This window comes from Mesoplodon mirus (genome assembly GCF_964341445.2).
Source record: "Mesoplodon mirus genome assembly, chromosome: 10".
Taxonomy (NCBI): Eukaryota; Metazoa; Chordata; class Mammalia; order Artiodactyla; family Ziphiidae; genus Mesoplodon; species Mesoplodon mirus.
Genome location: NC_138986.1, coordinates 88,292,525 through 88,315,614, shown reverse-complemented (window position 1 = coordinate 88,315,614; position 23,090 = coordinate 88,292,525). Strand labels below are relative to the sequence as shown.

The following is a 23,090-nucleotide window of genomic DNA, read 5'->3' as shown; positions in this document are numbered from 1 at the left end:
CGTTAGGTCCCATGTGTTTATTTTTGTCTTTATTTCCATTTCTCTAGGAGGTGGGTCAAAAAGGATCTTGCTGTGATTTATGTCAGAGTGTTCTGCCTATGTTTTCCTCTAAGAGTTTGATAGTTTCTGGCCTTACATTTAGGTCTTTAATCCATTTAGAGCTTATTTTTGTGTATGGTGTTAGGGAGTGATCTAATCTCATACTTCTACATGTTCCTGTCCAGTTTTCCCAGCACCACTTATTGAAGAGGCTGTCCTTTCTCCACTGTACATTCCTGCCTCCTTTATCAAAGATAAGGTGAGCATATGTGCGTAGGTTTATCTCTGGGCTTTCTATTCTGTTCCATTGATCTGTCTTTCTGTTTTTGTGCCAGTACCATACTGTCTTGATTACTGTAGCTTTGTAGTATAGTCTAAAGTCAGGGAGCCTGATTCCTCCAGCTCCATTTTTCGTTCTCAAGATTGCTTTGGCTATTCGGGGTCTTTTGTGTTTCCATACAAATTGTGAAATTTTTTGTTCTAGTTCTGTGAAAAATGCCAGTGGTAGTTTGATAGGGATTGCATTGAATCTGTAGATTGCTTTGGGTAGTAGAGTCATTTTCACAATGTTGATTCTTCCAATCCAAGAACATGGTATATCTCTCCATCTATTTGTATCATCTTTAATTTCTTTCATCAGTGTCTTATAATTTTCTGCATACAGGTCTTTTGTCTCCTTAGGTAGGTTTATTCCTAGATATTTTATTCTTTTTGTTGCAATGGTAAATGGGAGTGTTTTCTTGATTTCACTTTCAGATTTTTCATCATTAGTATATAGGAATGCCAGAGATTTCTGTGCAATAATTTTGTATCCTGCTACTTTACCAAATTCATTGATTAGCTCTAGTAGTTTTCTGGTTGTATCTTTAGGATTTTCTATGTATAGTATCATGTCATCTGCAAACAGTGACAGCTTTACTTCTTCTTTTCCGATTTGGATTCCTTTTATTTCCTTTTCTTCTCTGAGTGCTGTGGTTAAGATTTCCAAAACTATGTTGAATAAGAGAGGTGAGAGTGGGCAACCTTGTCTTTTCCTGATCTTATTGGAAATGCTTTCAGTTTTTCACCATTGAGGATGATGTTGGCTGTGGGGTTGTCATATATGTCCTTTATTATGTTGAGGAAAGTTCCCTCTATGGCTACTTTCTGCAGGGTTTTTATCCTAAATGGGTGTTGAATTTTGTCGAAAGCTTTCTCTGCATCTATTGAGATGATCATATGGTTTTTCTCCCTCAATTTGTTAATACGGTGTATCACGTTGATTGATTTGCGTCTATTGAAGAATCCTTGCCTTCCTGGAATAAACCCCACTTGATCATGGTGTATGATCCTTTTAATGTGCTGTTGGATTCTGTTTGCTAGTATTTTGTTGAGGATTTTTGCATCTATGTTCATCAGTGATATTGGCCTGTAGTTTTCTTTCTTTGTGACATCCTTGTCTGGTTTTGGTATCAAGGTGATGGTGGCCTCATAAGATGAGTTTCAGAGTGTTCCTCCCTCTGCTATGTTTTGGAAGAGTTTGAGAAACACAGGTGTTTGCTCTTCTCTAAATGTTTCATAGAACTCGCTTGTGAAGCCATCTGGTCCTGCGCTTTTGTTTGTTGGAAGATTTTTAGTCACAGTTTCAATTTCAGTGCTTGTGATTGGTCTATTCATATTTTCTATTTCTTCCTGATTCAGTCTTGGCAGGTTGTGCATTTCTAAGAATTTGTCCATTTCTTCCAGGTTGTCCATTTTATTGGCATCGAGTTGCTTGTAGTAATCTCTCATGATCCTTTGTATTTCTGCACTGTCAGTTGTTACTTCTCATTTTTCATTTCTAATTCTATTGATTTGAGTCTTCTCCCTTTTTTTCTTGATGAGTCTGGTTAATGGTTTATCAATTTTGTTTATCTTGTCAAAGAACCAGCTTTTAGTTTTATTTATCTTTGCTATCATTTCCTTCATTTCTTTTTCATTTATTTCTGATCTGATTTTCCTTATTTCTTTCCTTCTGCTAACTTTGGGGGTTTTTTGTTCTTCCTCTAATTGCTGCAACTGCCAGGTTAGGTTGTTTGAGATGTTTCCTGTTTCTTAAGGTAGGATTGTATTGCTATAAACTTCCCTCTTAGAACTGCTTTTGCTGCATCCCATAGGTTTTGTGTCATCATGTCTCCATTGTCATTTGTTTCTAGGTAATTTTTGATTTCCTCTTGATTTCTTCAGTCATCACTTCGTTATTAAGTAGTGTATTGTTTAGCCTCCATGTGTTTGTATTTTTTACAGCTCTTTTCCTGTAATTGATATCTAGTCTCATAGCATTGTGGTCGGAAAAGATACTTGATACAATTTCAATTTTCCTAAATTTACCAAGGCTTGATTTGTGACCCAAGATATGATCTTTCCTGGAGATTGTTCCATGAGCACTTGAGAAAAATGTGTATTGTGTTGTTTTTGGATGGAATGTCCTATAAATATCAATTAAGTCCATCTTGTTTAAAGTATCATTTCAAGCTTGTGTTTCCTTATTTATTTTCATTTTGGATGATCTGTCCATTGGTGAAAGTGGGGTGTTAAAGTCCCCTACTATGAATGTATTACTGTCGATTTCCCCTTTTATGGCTGTTAGTATTTGCCTTATGTATTGAGGTGCTCCTGTGTTCGGTGCAGAAATATTTACCATTGTTATATCTTCTTGTTGGATCGATCCCTTGATCATTATGTAGTGTCCTTCTTTGTCTCTTCCAGTAGTCTTTATTTTAAAGTCTATTTTGTCTGATATGAGAATTGCTACTCCAGCTTTCTTTTGGTTTCCATTTGCATGGAATATCTTTTTCCATCCCCTCCCTTTCAGTTTGTATGTGTCTCTAGGTCTGAAGTGGGTCTCTTGTAGACAGCATATATACGGGTCTTGTTTTTGTATCCATTCAGCCAATCTGTCTTTTGGTGGGAGCATTTAGTCCATTTACATGTAAGGTAATTATCGATATGTATGTTCCTATTCCCATTTTCTTAATTGTTTTGGGTTCGTTATTGTAGGTCTTTTCCTTCTGTTGTGTTTCTTGCCTAGAGAAGTTCCTTTAGAATTTGTTGTAAAGCTGGTTTGGTGGTGCTGAACTCTCAGCTTTTGCTTGTCTGTAAACGTTTTAATTTCTCCATCAAATCTGAATGAGATCCCTGCTGGGTAGGGTAATCTTGGTTGCAGGTTTTTCTCCTTCATCACTTTAAATATGTCCTGCCAGTCCCTTCTGGCTTGCAGATTTTCTGCTGAAAGATCAGCTGTTAACCTTATGGGGATTCACTTGTGTGTTATTTGTTTTTCCCTTGCTGCTTTTAATATGTTTTCTTTGTATTTAATTTCTGACAGTTTGATTAATATGTGTCTTGCTGTATTTCTTCTTCGGATTTATCCTGTATGGGACTCTCTGTGCCTCCTGGACTTCATTAACTATTTCCTTTCCCATATTAGGGAAGTTTTCAACTATAATCTCTTCCAATATTTTCTCAGTCCCTTTCTTTTTCTCTTCTTCTTCTGGAACCCCTATAATTCGAATGTTGGTGTGTTTAATGTTGTCTCAGAGATCTCTGAGACTTTCCTCAGTTCTTTTCATTCTTTTTTCTTTATTCTGCTCTGCAGTAGTTATTTCCACTATTTTATCTTCCACGTCATTTATCCGTTCTTCTGCCTCAGTTATTCTGCTATTGATCCCATCTAGAGTATTTTTAATTTCATTTATTGTGTTGTTCATCGTTGCTTGTTTCATCTTTAGTTCTTCTAGGTTCTTGTTAAATGTTTCTTGCATTTTGTCTATTCTATTTCCAAGATTTTGTATCATCTTTACTATCATTATTCTGAATTATTTTTCAGGTAGACTGCCTATTTCCTCTTCATTTGTTAGGTCTTGTGGGTTTTTATCTTACTCCTTCATCTGCTGTGTGTTTTTCTGTCTTCTCATTTTGCTTATCTTACTGTGTTTGGGTTCTCCTTTGTGCAGGCTGCAGGTTCGTAGTTCCCATTGTTTTTGGTGTCTGTCCCCAGTGGCTAAGGTTGGTTCAGTGGGTTGTGTAGGCTTCCTGGTGGAGGGGACTAGTGCCTGTGTTCTGGTGGATGAAGCTGGATCTTGTCTTTCTGGTGGGCAGGTCCACATCTGGTGGTGTTTTGGGGTGTCTGTGGACTTACTATGATTTCAGGCAGCCTCTCTGCCAATGGGTGGGGTTGTGTTCCTGTCTTGCTAGTTGTTTGGCATAGGGTGTCCAGCACTGTAGCTTGCCGGTCGTTGAGTGAAGCTGCGTGCTGGTGTTGAGATGGAGATCTCTGGGAGATTTTCGCCGTTTGATATGTGGAGCTGGGAGGTCTCTTGTGGACCAGTGTCCTGAATTTGGGTCTCCCACCTCAGAGGCACAACACTGACTCCTGGCTGCAGCACCAAGAGCCTTTCATCCACACGGCTCAGAATAATAGGGAGAAAAAGTAGAAAGAAAGAATTAGAAGAAAGAAAGAGAGAAAGAACGAGAAAGAAGGGAGGGAGGGAGGAGGGAAGGAAGAAAAAAGAAAGAAAGAAAGAAGATAAAGTAAAATAAAATAAAGTAAGATAAAATAAAATAAAGTTATTAAAATAAAAAGTAATTATTAAGGAAAAAAATTTTTAAAAAACGGACAGGTAGAACCCTAGGACAAATGGTGGAAGCGAAGCTATACAGACAAAATCTCACACAGAAGCATACACATACACACTCACAAAAAGAGGAAAAGGGGAAGAAATCATAAATCTTGCTCTCAAAGTCCACCTCCTCAATTTGGGATGATTCGTTGTCTATTCATGTATTCTACAGATTCAGGGTACATCAAGTTGATTGTGGAGATTTAATCTGCTCCTCCTGAGGCTTCTGGGAGAGATTTCCGTTTCTCTTCTTTGTTCGCACAGCTCCTGGAGTTCAGCTTTGGATTTGGCCCTGCCTCTGCATGTAGGTAGCCGGAGGGCATCTGTTTTTTGCTCAGACAGGACGGGGTTAAAGGAGCAGCTGCTGCGGGAGCTCTGGCTCACTCAGGTTGTGGGGAGGGAGGGGTACGGAGTGCGGGGCGAGCTTGCGGTGGCAGAGGCCGGCGTGACGTTGCACCACCCTGAGGTGTGCTATGCGTTCTCCCGGGGAAGTTGTCCCTGGATCACGGGGCCCTGGCAGTGGCAGGCTGCACAGGCTTCCAGGAGGGGCGGCGTGGACAGTGACCTGTGCTCACACACAGGCTTCTTGGTGGTGGCAGCAGCCTTAGCATCCCATGCCCGTCTCTGTGGTCCGCGCTGGTAGCCACGGCTCACACCCGTCTCTGGAGCTCCTTTAAGCGGCGCTCTGAATCCCCTCTCCTCACGCACCAGGAAACAAAGAGGGAAGAAAAAGTCTCTTGCCTCTTCGGCAGCTCCAGACTTTTTCCCGGACTCCCTCCCGGCCAGCCGTGGCGCACTAACCTCTTCAGGCTGTGTTCACGCCGCCAACCCCAGTCCTCTCCCTGCACTCCAACCGAAACCCGAGCCTCAGCTCCCAGCCCCGCCTGCCCCGGTGGGTGAGCAGACAAGCCTCTCGGGCTGGTGTTGGTTGGCACCGATCCTCTGTGCGGGAATCTCTCCGCTTTGCCCTCCGCACCCCTGTGGCTGTGCTCTCTCCTCTGTGGCTCCGAAGCTCCCCCCTCCACCACCCGCAGTCGCCACCACGAAGGGGCTCCTAGTGTGTGGAAACCTTTCCTCCTTCACGGCTCCCTCCCACTGGTGCGGGTCCCATCCCTATTCTTTTGTCTCTGTTTACTCTTTTTTCTTTTGCCCTACCCAGGTACGTGGGGAGTTTCTTGCCTTTTGGTAGGTCTGCAGTCTTCTGCCAGCGTTCAGTAGGTGTTCTGTAGGAGTTGTTCCACATGTAGATGTATTTCTGGTGTATCTGTGGGGAGGAAGGTGATCTCCGCGTCTTACTCTTCTGCCATCTTCCTATATCTCCGTGATTTGTTGTCTTTAATTTTTGGATTCAATTTGTTAGAACTTTAAGAATTTTTCTGTTTGTGTTCATGCGGGTTGCTGGTCTGCAGTTTTCTTGTAATGTTTCTGTTTGATTTTGGCATCAGGGCACTACTGGCCTCAGAGAATTTGAAAAGTATTCCCACCTTTTCTGTACTCTGGAAAAGTTATATTATTTCTTACTTAAACATTTGTTAGAAATCACCAGTGAAGCTCTCTAGGCCTGGAAGGTCTTTTTTTACCTTTGTTTTTTGTTTGTTTTGGTGGGAAGATTTTAACTATAAACTTAATTTCTTTCATTGATCCAGGGCTATTCAGATTATCTAATTTTCATGAGCGAGCTTGATGGCCTGTATCTTTTAAGGAATTTGTCCATTTTTCTCTAAGTTGTGAAATTTACTTCCATCAAGTTTTTCATAATATGCTTTTATTATCATCTTGATGTTTGTAGAATCTGTATTGATGCTCCTCTTTCATTTCTGGTAATTTGTGTCTTCTCTTTTCCTGATAAGTAAAAGTAGATATTGATCAATTTTATTCACTCCCCCCCCAACAGAGGACACAGTTTTGATTTCACTGATTTTCTCTATTGTTTTCTACTTCTGTTTCAGTAATTTCAGATTGTATTTATCAGGACCTTTTTTCTATTCACTTTCGGCTTGTATTTACTCTTCTCTTTCTAGTGTACAAAGGTGAGTGATTAGTTCATTGAGCTGAGACCTTTCTTCTTACCTAATAAAAGTGTTTAGTGCCTGATGTCAGCATCATGGCAGCATGAGATGCTCCCTTTGTCTCTCCCTTCAATCTACAAGGTTTCCTCTGCCCAACGTGCCAGGATGCCAGCAATCTCCACACATCTGTACATCTAAAGGTGGTTAGCCTGGAGCAGACAGCCAAGGCAGAGCCTGTGATCTTGACCCTGGGAGTGTGGCAGGTGAGCCTGCAGCCCCAGAGAACCCGGTAGCAGCAGGGGAGGCCATGCATACGAATCCAGATTCCTGGTGCAGCAGGGCCCTTGGCCACAGGAAACCAGGCAGCAGTGGCAGCGGAACCTGCGACCCCATCCCCCCGCCATGGAGGCACCTGCGACTCTCCCACCTGCAGCAGGAGCAGCAGCAGCCCAACAACCCCTTATGTGGCAGAGGCACCCACAGCCCCAGCTCCCCCACCACCCGCTATCTCCCCTCATGGCTGTAGAGCCCCTGACCTCAGCAACTCTGGACGAAGTGCAGGCACCCACCATCCCAGGGCCCCAAGCTGTGATGCCAGTGACAGCAGTGATACTGGCAACAGCAAGGCGCCAGCAACCCCAGAGACACAAGCAGCAACAACAAGGGTACCAGGTGAGACCTCTGGCAGGGGCAGTGGAGGGGGGAAAGTGCTGACTCTCAAATATAGCCAGAGGCAGCCTAAGTAAGAGAAACCAAAAACTTGTGCTGTAGCGCCGCCTACTGAAAAACAAAAGAAAAGCCTCTAATTTCTATCCTGTTGAATTGTTAGAATCAAGTTTTTTAAAGCTTTACCTAAACAAGAAAAGTGTTCGCTACTTTAAATGCACCAGCAAAGGAACAACTCGTCAAGTACCGTAAAAAAACCGTGGTAACTCAGCATCACAAAAAGAAAACGACAAATCTCCGGAAACTAAATTTAAAGTCACGGAATACTGCCATCTAACTGATAGAGAATTCAAAACAGCTGTCTTGAGCTGTCATGTCAGTGAGTGGCAAGAAAACTCAGAAAGGCAGTTTACTGAGCTCAGGAATAAAGTGAACGAATAGAAGGAATAATTTACCAAAGAGACTGAAACTCTAAAAAAGAACAAAACAAAAATTCTGGAGCTGAAGAACCCAATATAGGAGATGAAGAGAACCCATTAGAAGGCACTGGAAGCAGAGCAGATCGGATGGAAGAGAGAATTAACAAGCTTGCAGACAGAAAAATAGAAATGATACATGTGGAAGAGGACAGACAACTAAATCTAAAAGAAAAGAAGAAATTCTACCAAAATTTTGAAGGATATTTAATACCTATGCTTCTCAAATTCTTCCCAAAAAACTTGAAGAGGAAGGAATGCTTCATAACTTAATAATAATGAAGCCAACATTACCCTGATACCAAACCAGACAAGGAAACACACAAAAAAGAAAATTACAGAACTGTATCTCTGATGAACATAGATGCAAAAATCCTCAACAAAATATTAGCAAACTGAATACAATACATTAAAAGGATCATACATCATGATCAAGTGGGATTTATTCCAGGGATGCAAGGATGGTTCAACATCTGCGAATCAATCAACATGATACACCACATTAACAAAATGAAAAATAAAAATCATATGATCACCTCAATAGATGCAGAAAAATCATTTGACAAAATTCAACACCCATTCATGGAAAAAAATAAAATGGGTATAGAAGGAACATGTATCAACATAATAAAGGCTATACATGACAAACCCGCAGCTAACATCATATTCAACTGTGAAAAACTGAAAGCTATCACTCTAAGATCAAGACAAGACAAGGATGCTCACTCTCACCACTCTTATTAACATAGTATTGGAAGTCCTGGCCAGAGCAGTCAAGAGAAATATACAGAAGGCATGCAAATTGGAAAGGAAGAAGTAAAACGGTCACTATTTACAGATGACATGATATTATGCATACAAAACCCTAAGGTCTCCCCCAAAAAACAGTAATAAATGACTACAGTAAAGCTGCAGGGTACAAAATTAGTGTACAGAAATCTGTTGTGTTTCCATACATTAACAATGAATTATCAGGAAGAGAAATTAAGAAATGCCATTTATAATTTTAACAAAAAGAATAAAATATCTAGGAATAAATTTAACCAAGGAGGTGAAAGACCTGTATACTGACAACTATAAGACATTGATGAAAGAGATTGAAGAAGATGCAAAGAAGTGGAGTTAATCCATGCTCATGGATTGGAAAAATTAACATTGTTAAAATGTCCATATCACCTAGTGTAATCTACATATTCACTACAATCCCTATCAAAATCCCAATGACATTTTTCACAGAAATAGAACTAAAAATCCTAAAATTTATATGGATATACAAAAGACCCCGAATAGCCAAAAAAAAATAGTGATAAAAAAAAGAATGGAGCTGGAGGTATCACACTCCCTGATTTCAAATTATACTACAAAGCTATAGTAATCCAAACAACATAGTATTGGCAGAACAGCAGACACACAGATAAATGGCACAGAACTGAGACCCCAGAAATAACCCCACATGTATATGGACAATTAATATATGACAAAGGAGCAAAGAACATGCAATGGAGAAAGGATAGTCTCTTCAATAAATGGTGTTGGGAAAACTAGACAGTCACATGCAAAAGAATGAAACTAGACCATTATCTTACATCATTCACAAAATTAACCCAAAATGGATTAAAGACTTGAATGTAAGATCTGAAACTACAAAACTTTTAGGTGAAACCACAGGCCGTATATTTTTTCATCAACCTCAGCAATAGCTTACTGGATGTGTGTCCTCAGGCAAGGGAAACAAAAGCACAAATAAACAATTGGGACTACATCAAACTAGAAAGCTTCTGCACAGTGAAGGAAACTATCAACAAAACCAAAAGACTACCCACCAAATGGGAGATGCTATTTGTAAATCATTCATCTGATAAGGCACTAATATCCAAAATATATAAAGAACTCATACAACTCAAGAACAAAAAACCAAACATCCTGAATACTTTTCCAGAGTAGACATACAGATGGCCAACAGGCACATGAAAAGATGTTCAACACCACTAATTATTAGGGAAATGCAAATCAAATCCACAATGAGGTATCACCTCACGTCCATTAGAATGGCTACCATCAAAAGGGCAAGAAAAACAAGTGATGGAGAGGATGTGGAGAAAGGGGAATCCTCATACACTGTTGGTGGGAACGTAAATTGGTGCAGCCACTATGGAAAATGGTATGGAGATTCCTAAAAAAATTTAAGAATAATTAATTTTCTAGCTATTCTACTTCTGAATATTTATCCAAGGAATATGAAAACCCTAATTTGAAAAGGTACATGCACCCTTATGTTCGTTGCAGCATTATTTACAATAGGCAAGATATAGGAATAGCCTAACTGCCCCTCAGTGGAGGAATGGATAAAGAAGATGTGGTATGTATATACAGTGGACTCAGACATAAGAAAAACAAAAACAAACAAACAAATAGATGAAATCCTGCCATTTGTGAAAACATGGGATGGACCTTGAGGGCTATTATGCTAAGTGAAATAAGTCAGAGAAAGACAAATATGGTATGACTTCACTCATGTGTGGAATCGAAAAACAAACAAATGAACCAAACCAAACCAAACAAACACAGATATATAGAACAGAGTAGTGGTTACCAGAGGAGAAAGTGGGTAGAGAGAAGGCCAAATGGGTAAAGAGGCTCAGCTTTTGGTGATGAGCACACTGTAGTGTATACAGAAGTTGAAATATGATGTTGTACACATGGAAATTATACAATTTTTTTAGTGGTTCAGTTATGTATTTATATATTCTTCTTTACATTCTCTTCCATTATAGGTTGTTACAAGATACTGAGTATAGTTCCCTGTGCTGTACAGCAGTTCCCTGTTTATCTATTTTATATCTACTGCGTGTATGTATATTTTAATCCCAAACTCCTAATTTATCCCTCGCCTCCCCTTCCCCTTTGGTAACCGCAAGTTTGTCTTCTATGTCTGTGAGTCCATTTCTGTTTTGTAAGGAAGTTCGTTTGTATCATTTCTTAGATTCCACATATGAGTGGTATCATATGGTTATTTGTCTTTGACTTACTTCACTTAATAGGATCGTCTCCAAGTCCATTCATGTTGCTGCAATGACATTATTTCATTTCGCTTTATGGCTGGGTAATACCCCACTGTGTGTGTATACCGCATCTTCTTATCCATCCATCTGTTGGTGGGCACTTGGGTTGCTTCCGCGTCTGGGCTATTGTAAGTGGTGCTGCTGTGAACATCGAGAGACGTGTATCTCGTCAAATTATATTTTTTTCCAGATATATACCCAGGAGTGGGATTGCTGAGTTTTCATTATGGGATTGTAATTTCCTGCTTCTTTGCACATCTGGTCGTTTTTGTATCTCAGGCATTAAAAATTTTATGTTGCTAGGTTCTAGAAAAAAAAATATGTCTAGTTCTTTGTATTTCATTGTATTTGTATCTATAAAATGTGTAACATACATTTTACATACATATATACACACATATACATGCGGGTGTGTATATAATTATATGTTTGCGTGTTATATATGTATTTGTTTATTTACTTTTAGCTTTTTTCTGGGCTACAGTTACTTAGAAACATTTTGATCCTTTCCTGGCTTACTTTAAAAGTGTTGGGCAAACCAGCTAAGCCCTCATTTTAGGGCTAGTTTGGCCTCACAGTGGACCAGTGGCCGTGCAAGCACTCTTCCGAGCATCCCAGCTGTCGCCCTTTGTGCCCTGGCCATGGGGCACGTGGCCTGTCCCAGCCCTGAGTGGCCTCTAGGGATTGATCCATCCACCTGTTTCCTTCCAGTGGTTCCTTTCTTGAACTCAGGGAGTCTCACCAGCATCTACTGACCAGACTCAGCAGGACTTGAGGCAAGCCCTCTGCTCTCGGGGTGACGCCCCCTCAATTCCAGCTGTCTTGGCCTCCCCGAGTTCTCCATTCTGTTTCCTCAGCTCAAGGAGACGGCAGAGCTGTGTTCCCCTCCCAGAGGTGTAGCCTTCAGCGGGAAGCTGGGGCAACTGTAGGGCTCACATTTGTCTCTTCTTTTCAGAGATCTCTGTCCTGTGTGCCTTTTCCCCAGTGCTAGAAACTATTTTTTCAAATGTTTTGTCTGGTTTTTAGCTATTTAAGACAGTAGGGAAAACCCAGTCCTTGTTGCTTCAGCCATCTTGTCCATAAGTAAGTGGAAATGGCCTGATGGACTTGGAGCTGCCTCTGTTCATTGGAAACATACACTGAGCCAGGCGGTCCTTCTGACTGGGAGGGACTGGGTCCCCACCACCACCCACCCCATCCACTTGAAGAAGCCAGGAAATCCTGCTTTCACTGTGAATAACCAGTGTTCATTTGCACTTTTTTACACAACTGACCAGGACCGAGACTCCTACTTCCACGATTTTTATAAAGCTCCTAGTATCTCAAAGGCTTCTGAGAACATCTTTAAAACTAACTTCACTGACAAAAGGGAAGGGTACATACGATACTTGAGGCCTAAGTGCTTGGAAATGAAGAAAACTCAAGTTACCTATCTTGGGTTGGAAGCAATGGTTTAGGAGCGAAAAACTCCTTGTCCGACTTTCAGAGGGAGGATTCTAACTCCCAGGTTCACAGCAGGTCAGACGGTTCCCCAGAAGGCAGCCCAGGGCTTGGCCTAGTTCTCGAGTGTTTCCCCGTGCTTCTGTGACCTGCTTCCCTTGAAGAGCTCACTGAGCAGGGCCTGGTGAAAACAGTGGAGGGGGGGGTGTCTGAATGTCCCCCACCTTTTGTATTAAATAGAAAACCACTTTGCCGCGGTGGTGAGCCGGCTGCCCTCCAATTCTCTCCCCGGGCTGCCAGCCTGCACCCCATTCTCCAGTGGGACCAGGAAAGGGCCTTGCAGCAGAGCAGGGTGTAGCTCCACAGCTGGCTGTCAGCTCTAGCTGTCTATATGGTAGACTTTGCAATATAACTGCTTTAAGAGCTAGCAGGATATTCCGAGCTACAGAAAGCAAGAAGACACTCTTACTCTGAATCCTTCAGTGGTCACGATGATGAATGTGTTAGTCTGAGGGAAAACAGAGAAAGTCATATCCAAGTGGCTTCATATAATTTTCACAATGACTTCTGCGCAACTCGGGTCCTGTTTTTTTTTTTTATGAGAATGGGGAAATAAAATCAGTACCTTGAGGCCATGTGAGAAATATACCAGGAGCTTCAGTATGGTTAAAAAGGGCAGACTCTGAACTAGGAAAAAAAAAAGATGAAGCTTACTTAAAGCACATGAAACAACCCCAGAAATCTTTTCATCCTAAGATCTGAGTTGACCTAGTAGAAGTCACTTTGTGTTAATTTGAACCTTTGACTTCCTGTTAGGGCCCGGGGCCGTTGAAGCCACATCCGAGGAAGGCTTCAGACTTGTTAGCCAAGTGGGGTGAAACGCAGGTGGCCTGGAACTTTCCTGAGCCTCTTCCCGTCAACACGGTTCTCCAGCCATAAGCGGTGGCTAATCCACCTCCCCTCAATGTAGTATTTACAATGGTATTGGCATTTCTCTCTCTTAGGGTCCTCTGAACAGAGCTCTGCATTAGTGAAGTCTTTCTGTTCACTAATTTCACATCAGATGTGAGGGGAGGCGGTGCCACGCCACCCTTACGGGTGAGGAAACAGTGGAGTTTCAGAATTGAGAGAGGCTGAGTGACTTGGCCGGTTCTCAGCCGCTCAAGGACCCACGAGAAAACGGAGGTGCTGACTCCGAATTCTGCCGGGACGTGCTGCCCCGCCAGGATTGGTGGAGATCCCGGGCCAGGCCTCAGGACAGTGCTTGCAGCACCTGTCTCCGTGTTCGGCCTCACTCAGCACCTGCGGTACCCACCTGTGTCTGTAGGCAGCTTCGTGGTGCGTTCTCCCACGGGGGCAGCGGGGTCGGGAGCGTGGGTCTGCAGTCCCGCATCTGGAGAGGTTAAGGGGATGTTGGCTGTGCTCTGCTCACAGCTCCCCACGACTGACTGGAATCATTTGATACTAACTTTGCTAACTATGCGTTTGCACAAAGCAGCGTAAATCAGCTCCGTTACTGTAGGGAAGGGCAAAAAGTTGCTAAGAAAACGTTCCTGGAGGCTGATCCTCCTGACTCTGGATGGGTGCCTGGCTTTCCAGTGTCAGCTTAGTCGTGAAGAGCAGAGGTCGGGGTGCAGAGAGACGTTCACAACAATTAGGACGGCTGTGACAGCTGCTTCCAGAGACGGCTTGTGGGGCGCTTAATGGCTAAGCCTGTAACACAGAGTTTGTTAAACTACAGACTAAAGAGCAATGATTTTCGTAACACCAAACCATTTAAGGAAGTTGACACTCATTTGTTTCCTTGAAAAATGAACTACAAAAACCAAATTTGCCAAATGGCCTAATATCATCTCCTGCACTGATTTCCAGCCCCCCACACCCTGCTTTTCAGAATGAATCAAATTGGAAATTTATACCAAATGACTATAGAGTATTTATTTCCCAGCTAACTGACCGGACTTGTATTCCTCCGTCTTCTAACCTCAGGGTCCATCAGAGCAGCGCTGGCTTTGGTAGGAACACATGGAGATGTCAGAGGACAGGCAGGAAAGCGGGGTGGCCTCCTCCCCGGGGACAGGCAGGGCGAGTCTGTGTGCATTTCAGGTGTATTGAGTTCTAGTTACTCCCAGAGGCCAAACATGCGGGGGCTGTGACGGCCTCTGCGACATGCACCCTTTGTCATCAACAGGCTACGTAGTGTCCAGAAGCCACCCCTCCACACACAGCCTCGATCAGGGCGGCAGACGTGCTCTATTGTAAAGGCGGGCTGTCCTTCTGAGACTGTGATGATGCAGGTAACACTCCTGTTCAACTCTGTGAACCAAGACTTGGCCCACAGTAGATACTGAAAAAAACGGGTTTTGATGTGACCAAGATTATATAGAAAAAAAGAGAAGTACACCAGTATTTTAAAGACTTATTTTTTTAACTTTCACAAAGGATTTGCTGTAAGCCTTCAAGTCATCTTGTCCAACCCCAAAGCTGTATTTAAGCGTCGTGGGTCCCAGCCCGGGATGCAGGAATCTGACTTTCTAAAGCAGATCACGACCGTCGAAGAACTGGAACCGAAAGCAAGTAACTGCACCAAGGTATTCATTTCACTCGTGCCGCTTGACCTTGCTGTGTGTCCCTTGAGAGTGTGGCTACCCATCAGGTCTCCTCCCCGCAGGTCCTCGTGTGGCACACTCGGACAGAGAAGGTGAACCTAGCCAACGAGCCCAAGTACCACCTGGACACGGTGACGATCGAGGTGTGACGGAGCCGCAGCTGGTGCTCTGGCGGGCGTGCGGGATAGGGCTGCGGGCACCCGGGGGCCGTTTCCTCTGCTCTCCTCCCGACAGGCACCTGCTTACAGGGCGGTCGTGTCCGGAAGCTGAGCGCGGGTAGAGACATCCACTCTTGTCTCCGTTTGTTCTGCATGCTCCCTTACAACCAACCCGCAGGGTCTCTGTACAGCATGGCTAATGGCACGCAGGCTAGTACCATTCTGAGAATCTTCTTACATACTTTTTTTCCCATTTGGCCTTATAATTAATTGGTAGAACTGAACAGGTTTTCAAAACAAACAGATGACAAGTATTCTGTCAACAACACGTTCCCAATTTGTGACTCTGCAACGTGAAGTAACTTTTGTAAGATCGGTGGCAGTATACATCATAGGAAATAAAACCCAGAAAAAAAGGTCTATGGATTCATCTGTTTAATACAGGGATATGACATCTGTCAGTACTAGGCACCATAAAATGTAAACACAATTACTGTCATAAACCTGGATACGCCTTCAAGGGTTGAAGTGGCTTGTTTAGTTACCCTGTTTGCATCTAGTGCAGAGAAAAGTCTCGTGTTTGTTAGCTCTGTGTGTACATAGGAAGAGATCCCAATTACAAGGGAGGCAGGTAAACTCTGACTTCTTCAAACATTCGTTAAACGGCTAATTTTGTAGTAACATCCAGGTTTATCTTCCTTTTTCTAACCACGTTCCCGGTTAAAGCACATCATAGCAACAGCACAGTGACGTGAATGATGACATAAAAGAATCTGGATACACTAGAAAACAGTGCTCAGTGATACATTGACATTCTATTTATATGATTAAACATCTGATCATACAGTACCTTCCTACAGGATTACTGGCTAATCTGGGGGTGGGGTTCATACTGTTAGAGGGATTATTACTAACAAACATGATAGCTACTTCCCTTATATGCAAACATGAGAGCTATAATTTCATCGAGAGGGAAACTGATTATGCACGTTGACCGAGCAGCTTCCCAGATACTGTGTCTATGAAATCCTGGGGAATGTGAGCAAAAGCTGCCCTCAACATGAAATGGTTTCTCACCCTGCTTTTCACCACAGCAAATTTAATCCATCGGTACAGACCAACACAGTCAATCAGATAATTCTTAATATGAACAAATGGGGAAAAAAGAAAAAAATATTATGTACATGAATGAACAGGGGAACCCGGCTGCATCTCCGCAGGAATGTCGGGGGGGAGTGCGGTGGGCCGTGCTGCAGGGTCACTTCCACAGCTGCGTGCTGAGCGTCTGACCCGACGAGGCCCCCGACCACCCCGCTGCCCCCGCCGTGGTGCTGGGGGGCTGGCTGAAGCCCGCCGCGGGGCTTGCGCCGCCCAGGCTCAGGCCAGCCATCTGCTGGTTCACCTGTGAACACACAAAAGGCATCCTTCACTTTTCAGGCCTGGTTTCTTCAGCCACTGCTAGACATTTTTAATAGCCAGCCTATTTTAGTAGAAGTGGGCCTTTACTCGAAGTTGATTTACTCAGAGAGACACAGACGCTTAATAGCAACCCTAAGTATTTTTCATCCATGTGAAAAGCTGTCCAAGCCCTGGGGTAAAAGCAGACGACCACACGATGCTTTCTCCACAGAAAGCAAATAGCTACCGTGTTCCCTTCTTGGTTGCTGTTTCCTTCCGCTTTTCAGCCCTCTCTATAAACTGGTCTCAAATCATTTTATATTTATTCATTTTCTGGACTCAATTTCTTGTCCCCGAAAGATTAACCACAACTGGAAAAAGTACCAAAGCAATCTCTGAATTCATATCTGGATGTGCCATGAGTCTGCTATTCGAACTTTCGACTATACTAGCATATACTTTCAACTATATACTTTCTAGGATATGCTTTCAACTATACTTTCACTACTAAGGACTAAGGAAATGTTTGAAAGTAAACTACTCTAAAATTATGAATTGTATATGATGGCAATTTTTCTGTCTTTATTCAAGTCTTAAATAGCTCTGTATACTTTATAAATATTAAAAAAGGTCATAAAACATATTTTTCTTTTGCTATAGACAACCATATAAACGCCTATTACATGACAAAAGGTGTAAGATTACATGTACTTTTCTTCCAGACTGGAGTCATGTGTACATAAGCCTCCTAACCCTCCCCTGTGGTGCTCTCCCTTCCAAGACTGATGGTAAGTGAAGGAAGGCAAGGAGATTTACCACTAAGTAGAGTGCATTCAAAACCTATGCTCAGGGTTGGACTGTATTAACCGTTTGCAGTTCTTAGTTCTTCAGAAACCCTGACCCTAACCACATCGCTGAGGAGGCACAGGGTCTGGAGGGGCAGGTCACTCCTTCCCAGGTACTGGAGGATGTTCAGTACCTGTCATGGCCAGCAGACCCCCCCGAGAGAGCTGGGGAAGAGCACACCCTTCGGCGCGCCCCGAAGTGAGGTGGGGTAAGTCCTTACTGGGTCAGCAGGCACCCTAACCGGAGCTGCGTCTGCTTCAGCATTCCGGCTGCACAAAAGCTGTTACTGACATTTGGCACTTACAAGTTTTGAGATTCCCAGAGTGCACAGACCAATGTCATATAGACATTCCTTTAAATAGTGATAGTAAATAATAACTTGGAACATTCATGGGATATACAGTGATTTTGCTAATGTCGGTTAGAAACTGCTATATACTATTCCCTGAATGCTCACGAGAACAGAAGTCAAGGGCATCAAAATACCAGAGGAACATCAAATAAGGAAGTGTACGAGGAAGAAGAGTGGGACCACGAACCTACGTCTGAGGCCTCTGTCTGTGAAGCCAGAGGAAAGTCAGAATGGATTTGAAAGAGGTAATACTAAAATGTCATCTCCTGGCTCTAAACTAACTTAGGCAGAAATAGGATTTTGTAATATGAGGGGATGTAGGACACAAATATGGACTGCTTCATATCTTACAGGAATTCTTGAACTAGTGTATATTCTTTGTAAACATAAATGTGACTATAAGTAAGAAGAAAATACAACTTTACAAATGTATTTGAACAAAAAGATTTTTTATAAATCCACGCACAGCCTAGATCTCAAAAACAGTGCTCTGAGAATATGAGGCTGGATTGTTTTCTAATTTGTGAAAGTTTCCAAGAGCCCCCAAAATTATTAGTGAAAATAGGTTGGTCTAAGTGGTCTATACAAACAACCCACCAGGGGGCTGGGTTTAAAGCTTGGTGCTAATTTCAAAAGATGCCCAAGATAATTTCTAGCTGTTACAGACAAATGAGGGACATTCACCATTACAGCTGTGTTATAATCAGAAATGGAAAAATGTTTAACATTCTCTACAGAATATTCTAAATATAGGAACAATGACAGCTCATTTGTCTATTTATTAGACAGTTTTTACCTTTTATAACATTATCCCTACTCAATTCTTCCTGCCAGATTGTTAGATTTAAAAACAAATAAAACCATTTAGAAAACAAGATCTGGTTTCTCTGATTTTGGAGAAGTTGGAGAGAAAGGACCCTACCTGGGAGAGGTTCCATGGGGGCTGCTGAGCTGGCGGCAGGCCAAACTTACTCTGGGTTGCACCCGCATGTCCCACCATCCCTCCTGGGGGGCCGACCACACTCTGCGGAAGTGGCATCACCCCAGTCTGTGAGTTTCCCATGAAGCCGTTGGGCAGGGGCACGCCCACCATCACGCCCGCGCTGGGCCCCATCACGCTTCCCGCAAGGCCAGGAGCTGCAGGCACAGGCCCGCCAATGGACGGGAAGCCTTGAAATGCAGCCGGTGCTTGTGAGGGAAACGGTATATTTGTGGGTCCCATAAACACACCTGCAGCAGAAGAACCAAACAGAGAAAACAAACGAAGAGAACCGGGTTACCGCACAGCGCTGCACTCGCCTCTGTCAGCACAGAAACAGGAGCCCGTCTTGCTGAACTGCCCACGGCAAAGGCTTTAATTCTGGTCTGGCCCCTGTTGCTCAGAGCAGCGCACACCTGCACCCTCAGGGCTGGTTACTTCCAGGAAGCAGACAAATCAGTGACGAGCCTGAGCAAATTTAACTAGGGTAAATAAATCCTGTGCAACAGCTACATAAACTATCCATTGTGGAGACCAAACTATATAGCATGAGACTGTGTTTCTGCTGCTTTGCACCACTGGTCTCTCACTACCAAGTAAACAAGTCAGAGTGGACTGTCTCTGGTTTTAATGGAAGCAGCTGAGACGTCATATAATTTCAGCTCTTATGTGAAATGCAGCCCATTATTTTAGAGGAAATGACAGATTAAAACTGTGTAAACATAGATCTTTACCGTGCTAGTATTTTTTTGATTGTATAAAAAAAAACCTCAAAGCTTTTTTTGATTTCATGTGATATTTCAGACTTACTGTTTACATGCAGAAAGAATACCATACTGTACAGTTATAAACTTCAGGCACATCAAACTTAAGTAACTCTTCAAAGATGATCCCTGTCCTATAAGGCTTGTGCAACAACATTAAGTGACATGCGACCAGCCTGTTAATCCTAAATGAATAAAGTTCTGTGCATTCTAATCCTAATGCCTCTTTCATTGCAGCTTTGTAGTTGTGTCAACCGCAACACTCATTACACGGAAACACAAGGGAGAAATAAGACATGACAGAAGCACAAAGAACACACTCCCAGTGATGTCACTGCAGTTCACTGACAGCAGATGTCAAATGCATTACCAGGAGCACTCGGCTGCTGGGTGGCCCCTGTGCCATACAGAGATAAGATGGAGTCTTTGGAGAGCTGTTTCTTGGCCACCTCTTCTGACTTAGTAGCTTGCTCAGTGAATAGATCCAGATCCCCAGATGTCACTGTAGACAGAGCGGCAACGGCTGGTACAGAGGACGTCCCCTGAGACAGATACCAAAACAAGCTGTCGAATTCTGCGTAATAAAACACACCTCATCCATTCCTTGAAATCCAAATGAAGTTATGAAATTAGAAACTAAACAACTGTAGAAGGCAACATGGAGACACTAAAGGGAATCACTGACAAGCCCATGCAAAACCTACGTGCAGGACAGAGGACCATCGCCTATTTTGAATCTGTTCATGTAAAAGGAGTGGACAGAACCTCTCTGATGCTGAGTTCTGCCCATCACATCCTGACCACAGTGGCTTCAACAACAGGCATATGGTGCTGCCTGAGGACCAGCATTCCTGGGAGATGCTCGCACATCTCCTGCAGCAATCACTGCTGCCAAGAACTGGTATCCCTTGGAATGAAGAACATTTCTACAACTACAGCAAACTGCAAGAGGGTCCTGCAGTGGCTGATTTTGTCTTCTTTGGGGGGGGGGTTTGTTTTTCAAAAGCGACATCATGGTATTTTTATGAACCTAATCTAATCCGTTTTAACCGCAACATTAGAACGCCTCCAGTCTACCCAGATATGAGGTCCAGCAAAACTGCGACCACCTGCACCCTCGCCTACACCTTGCATTCCGCCTGTAGACAGGGGTGAGAACACGAATACAAATAAGCATGTGGATACTGTAATACAAAACAAAACATTTCACTTCATCTCCTGTATCTTGCACACAGATAGTATTACACAGTCACAACTGACACCTCAGCGGTCACTAAATATTCCATCACATTTGCATATAGGGAATTGACTTAGATATGAAGAGTTTCAAAGAAGTCTATGAAGACTAGTAAAAACTGGATAAGATTCTTCTCAAACTACAGAATGAGGTGAGCAGCAAGTAGAAGTTAAATCATAGTGTACATGATTTGGTTTGAATTTTAAAAAAATCAAACATTTAATGCCTTGGCTAAAAAACCTTTCAATAAATTAGCATCCAAGCATTATGCTCACAAACTAACTTAAGCAGAACAATATTTTGAATCTATTACGATATTAAGCAAGAATTTTAAGATAGGAAAAAAAGCCACATAATTTTGCAAAAGATCTGAAATGTGTAAGAAACTGGACATGATGGAATTCAAATACAACAGTGGGCTTGAATCAAATATATCTGACGGAGCAGTGAAGCAACAGAAGGCAGAGGCCGAGAGCGTGGGCCCTGCAGCCAGCCTGCAGGTTCGCCCAGTGCCCTCGGACCTGCCACTCTGCCTTCCCACGCCCTGCTCTGGGCCCGGGGAGGAGCTGCCTTACCACCGCGCCTGACGGCCACAAGGAGCGCTCAGCAGAAGGCAGCGCTGGCTGTTAGTGTTGCCAGGTGACAGAGCAGCCACACCTCACTAAATGATCCTCCAGCATGTTTAGTTTCTGTTCTATCTAAGAACCTGCTCAAAACCCTGGGGTCTGTTCCCTGAGGAGGACACAGATGTGTGAGAAGCCCCGAAGTGCTGGGGAAGCTACTATTATCCCACCTCAGGCTAGAGCAGCCCCGTGCTCCAGACGCGTGTGTTTCTTCCGATGAACGCCTGTCTCCATGGGGACACAGTCTAAGCACAGCCACACCAGGCAGCCTGGCTAGCAGGTGCTCGAACGGCCATTTACGGGGCGGGTGATGGGGGCGCCCCACGTGCCGGCAGGACCACTCCAAGGTAAAAGAAGAACCACTGCTGCCGGTAGGTGCGCACTTTCCGGAGGCCACAGGGTCCCCAGCCAAAGGCTCTCTGGCCGTCTGGGATCCGGGGCCAAACCGAGGACAGGCCATAGCACCTGTGTGAGCCTAGATGCTTTGGGGATGTGGATATTATGGACAGAACAGGAAAGGGAGGGCTTCTACGTGTCACCTTGGGGGACACTGGAACGACGCCCCTCAACCCCCAGCACACGCGTCCGCTCGGGTCAGCTGAGCGTTCCCAGCCCCTCAGGGAAGACTGCACAGCCAGACAGGAAAGCAGACGGTCACATCAATCCAGCTCACATTCACGTGAGGGGAAATCTTCAACCAGAATTTGCACCACACTCAGAAAATCAGGACTGAAAGCAGGGTTCAGAGTAATTCCTAGTGGGGTCCAATTCAATTTCACAGCATAAAAAGCCACCAAATTAGTAAACTACGTACAGTGTGTGCATGTAAAATGTGTGCTTTAACCCACCTTCTCTCTCCCTCCCCCAATTTTCAAAGACATTATTTTGACAACATGTCTGGATTAGAGTCTTTACATGTAGTTTGGAGGGAAGATAATTCTGTTCACCAAATTATTTTAGAGGGCTCCATAAAACGGACACAATTTTGGTCCAAAAACATTCCAGAAAAAGAATGAGGTGTGATTTTGAAGACCCACCCTGTTTCCTCTCAGTTACAGACGCCCAGCACGAAAGCCGGGCGGCCCCGGGGGCACAAGGAGGAGCTGCACGCACACGGAAGGGGGCTGAGGTCCGCACCGTCTGGCTCGCTGCTCTTAACGGCACAGAGCCCACGGGGCCATGGCTGGCCCGGGGCCATGGCTGGCCCGGGGCCTAACGCGCAAGCGGCTTCAGAGCGGCTCCCGCCCCGCAGTGGGGTCTAAGGAAGGCGGGCCGGCCGAACGGCCCCGCTAGAACGCTTGACCAAAAGAAGCCGCTTTGCATGCTCGGACTGTCAAGTATCCCAAATACTTCTTTCCACACCCAAAATGTTAGCGTTAGACTTTTTTCTTTTACTACCACACGCATACCCACGGCTGCACACATTCACAAGGTAATCAATGTTAACCGAAACGATACCAGCAACACTTAGTTCCTCTTTTTACGTGTTGGGGGAAGGAGGAGAAAAGGCAAAGCCATAAAATGAAGCTATCTTCTCTGAAAATAAACAGCGATGCTGCAGATAAAGCTCCACTTAAACTAATGATTCCTCAGAAATCTATTTGCTCAATTCCAGCGTTAATTATACAATGACTATCATAATGACAATAAATATATATAATAAAAATATATGTAATTCGTCTTCTTAATAAGACATTGGTTCTTTCTTGTTAAACTTTCCATGCAAACAATTCCCATTTGGCTCAGGTTTTCAAGAGAAAGAGAAATATCTTACCTCAAAAATTATACTTTA

The 23,090-nt window shown here is 43.5% G+C and overlaps 2 protein-coding genes across 5 annotated transcripts in view; one reads left to right on the top strand and one right to left on the bottom strand.

Moving 5' to 3' along the window:
- B3GAT2 (beta-1,3-glucuronyltransferase 2) overlaps window positions 1-15,377 on the top strand; it is a gene marked incomplete at its 5' end in the record, with an annotated part of 101,902 nt that extends 86,525 nt beyond the window's left edge. Inside the window, 2 exons of the mRNA XM_082634171.1 lie at window positions 14,775-14,923; window positions 15,004-15,377. Coding sequence (XP_082490297.1) covers window positions 14,775-14,923; window positions 15,004-15,090 — 236 coding nt within the window. The 3' untranslated portion in view covers window positions 15,091-15,377. The remainder of the gene's footprint in view (window positions 1-14,774; window positions 14,924-15,003) is intronic.
- A 142-nt stretch (window positions 15,378-15,519) lies between these two features.
- Window positions 15,520-23,090, bottom strand: part of SMAP1 (small ArfGAP 1) — a 157,436-nt gene continuing 149,865 nt past the window's right edge. For all 4 annotated transcript variants that reach the window (XM_082634167.1, XM_082634169.1, XM_082634168.1 and 1 more), the window contains 3 exons: window positions 19,809-19,980; window positions 18,618-18,925; window positions 15,520-16,501 (listed from right to left, as the gene is read on the bottom strand). In XM_082634167.1, coding sequence (XP_082490293.1) covers window positions 16,358-16,501; window positions 18,618-18,925; window positions 19,809-19,980 — 624 coding nt within the window. In that variant the 3' untranslated portion in view covers window positions 15,520-16,357. The remainder of the gene's footprint in view (window positions 16,502-18,617; window positions 18,926-19,808; window positions 19,981-23,090) is intronic.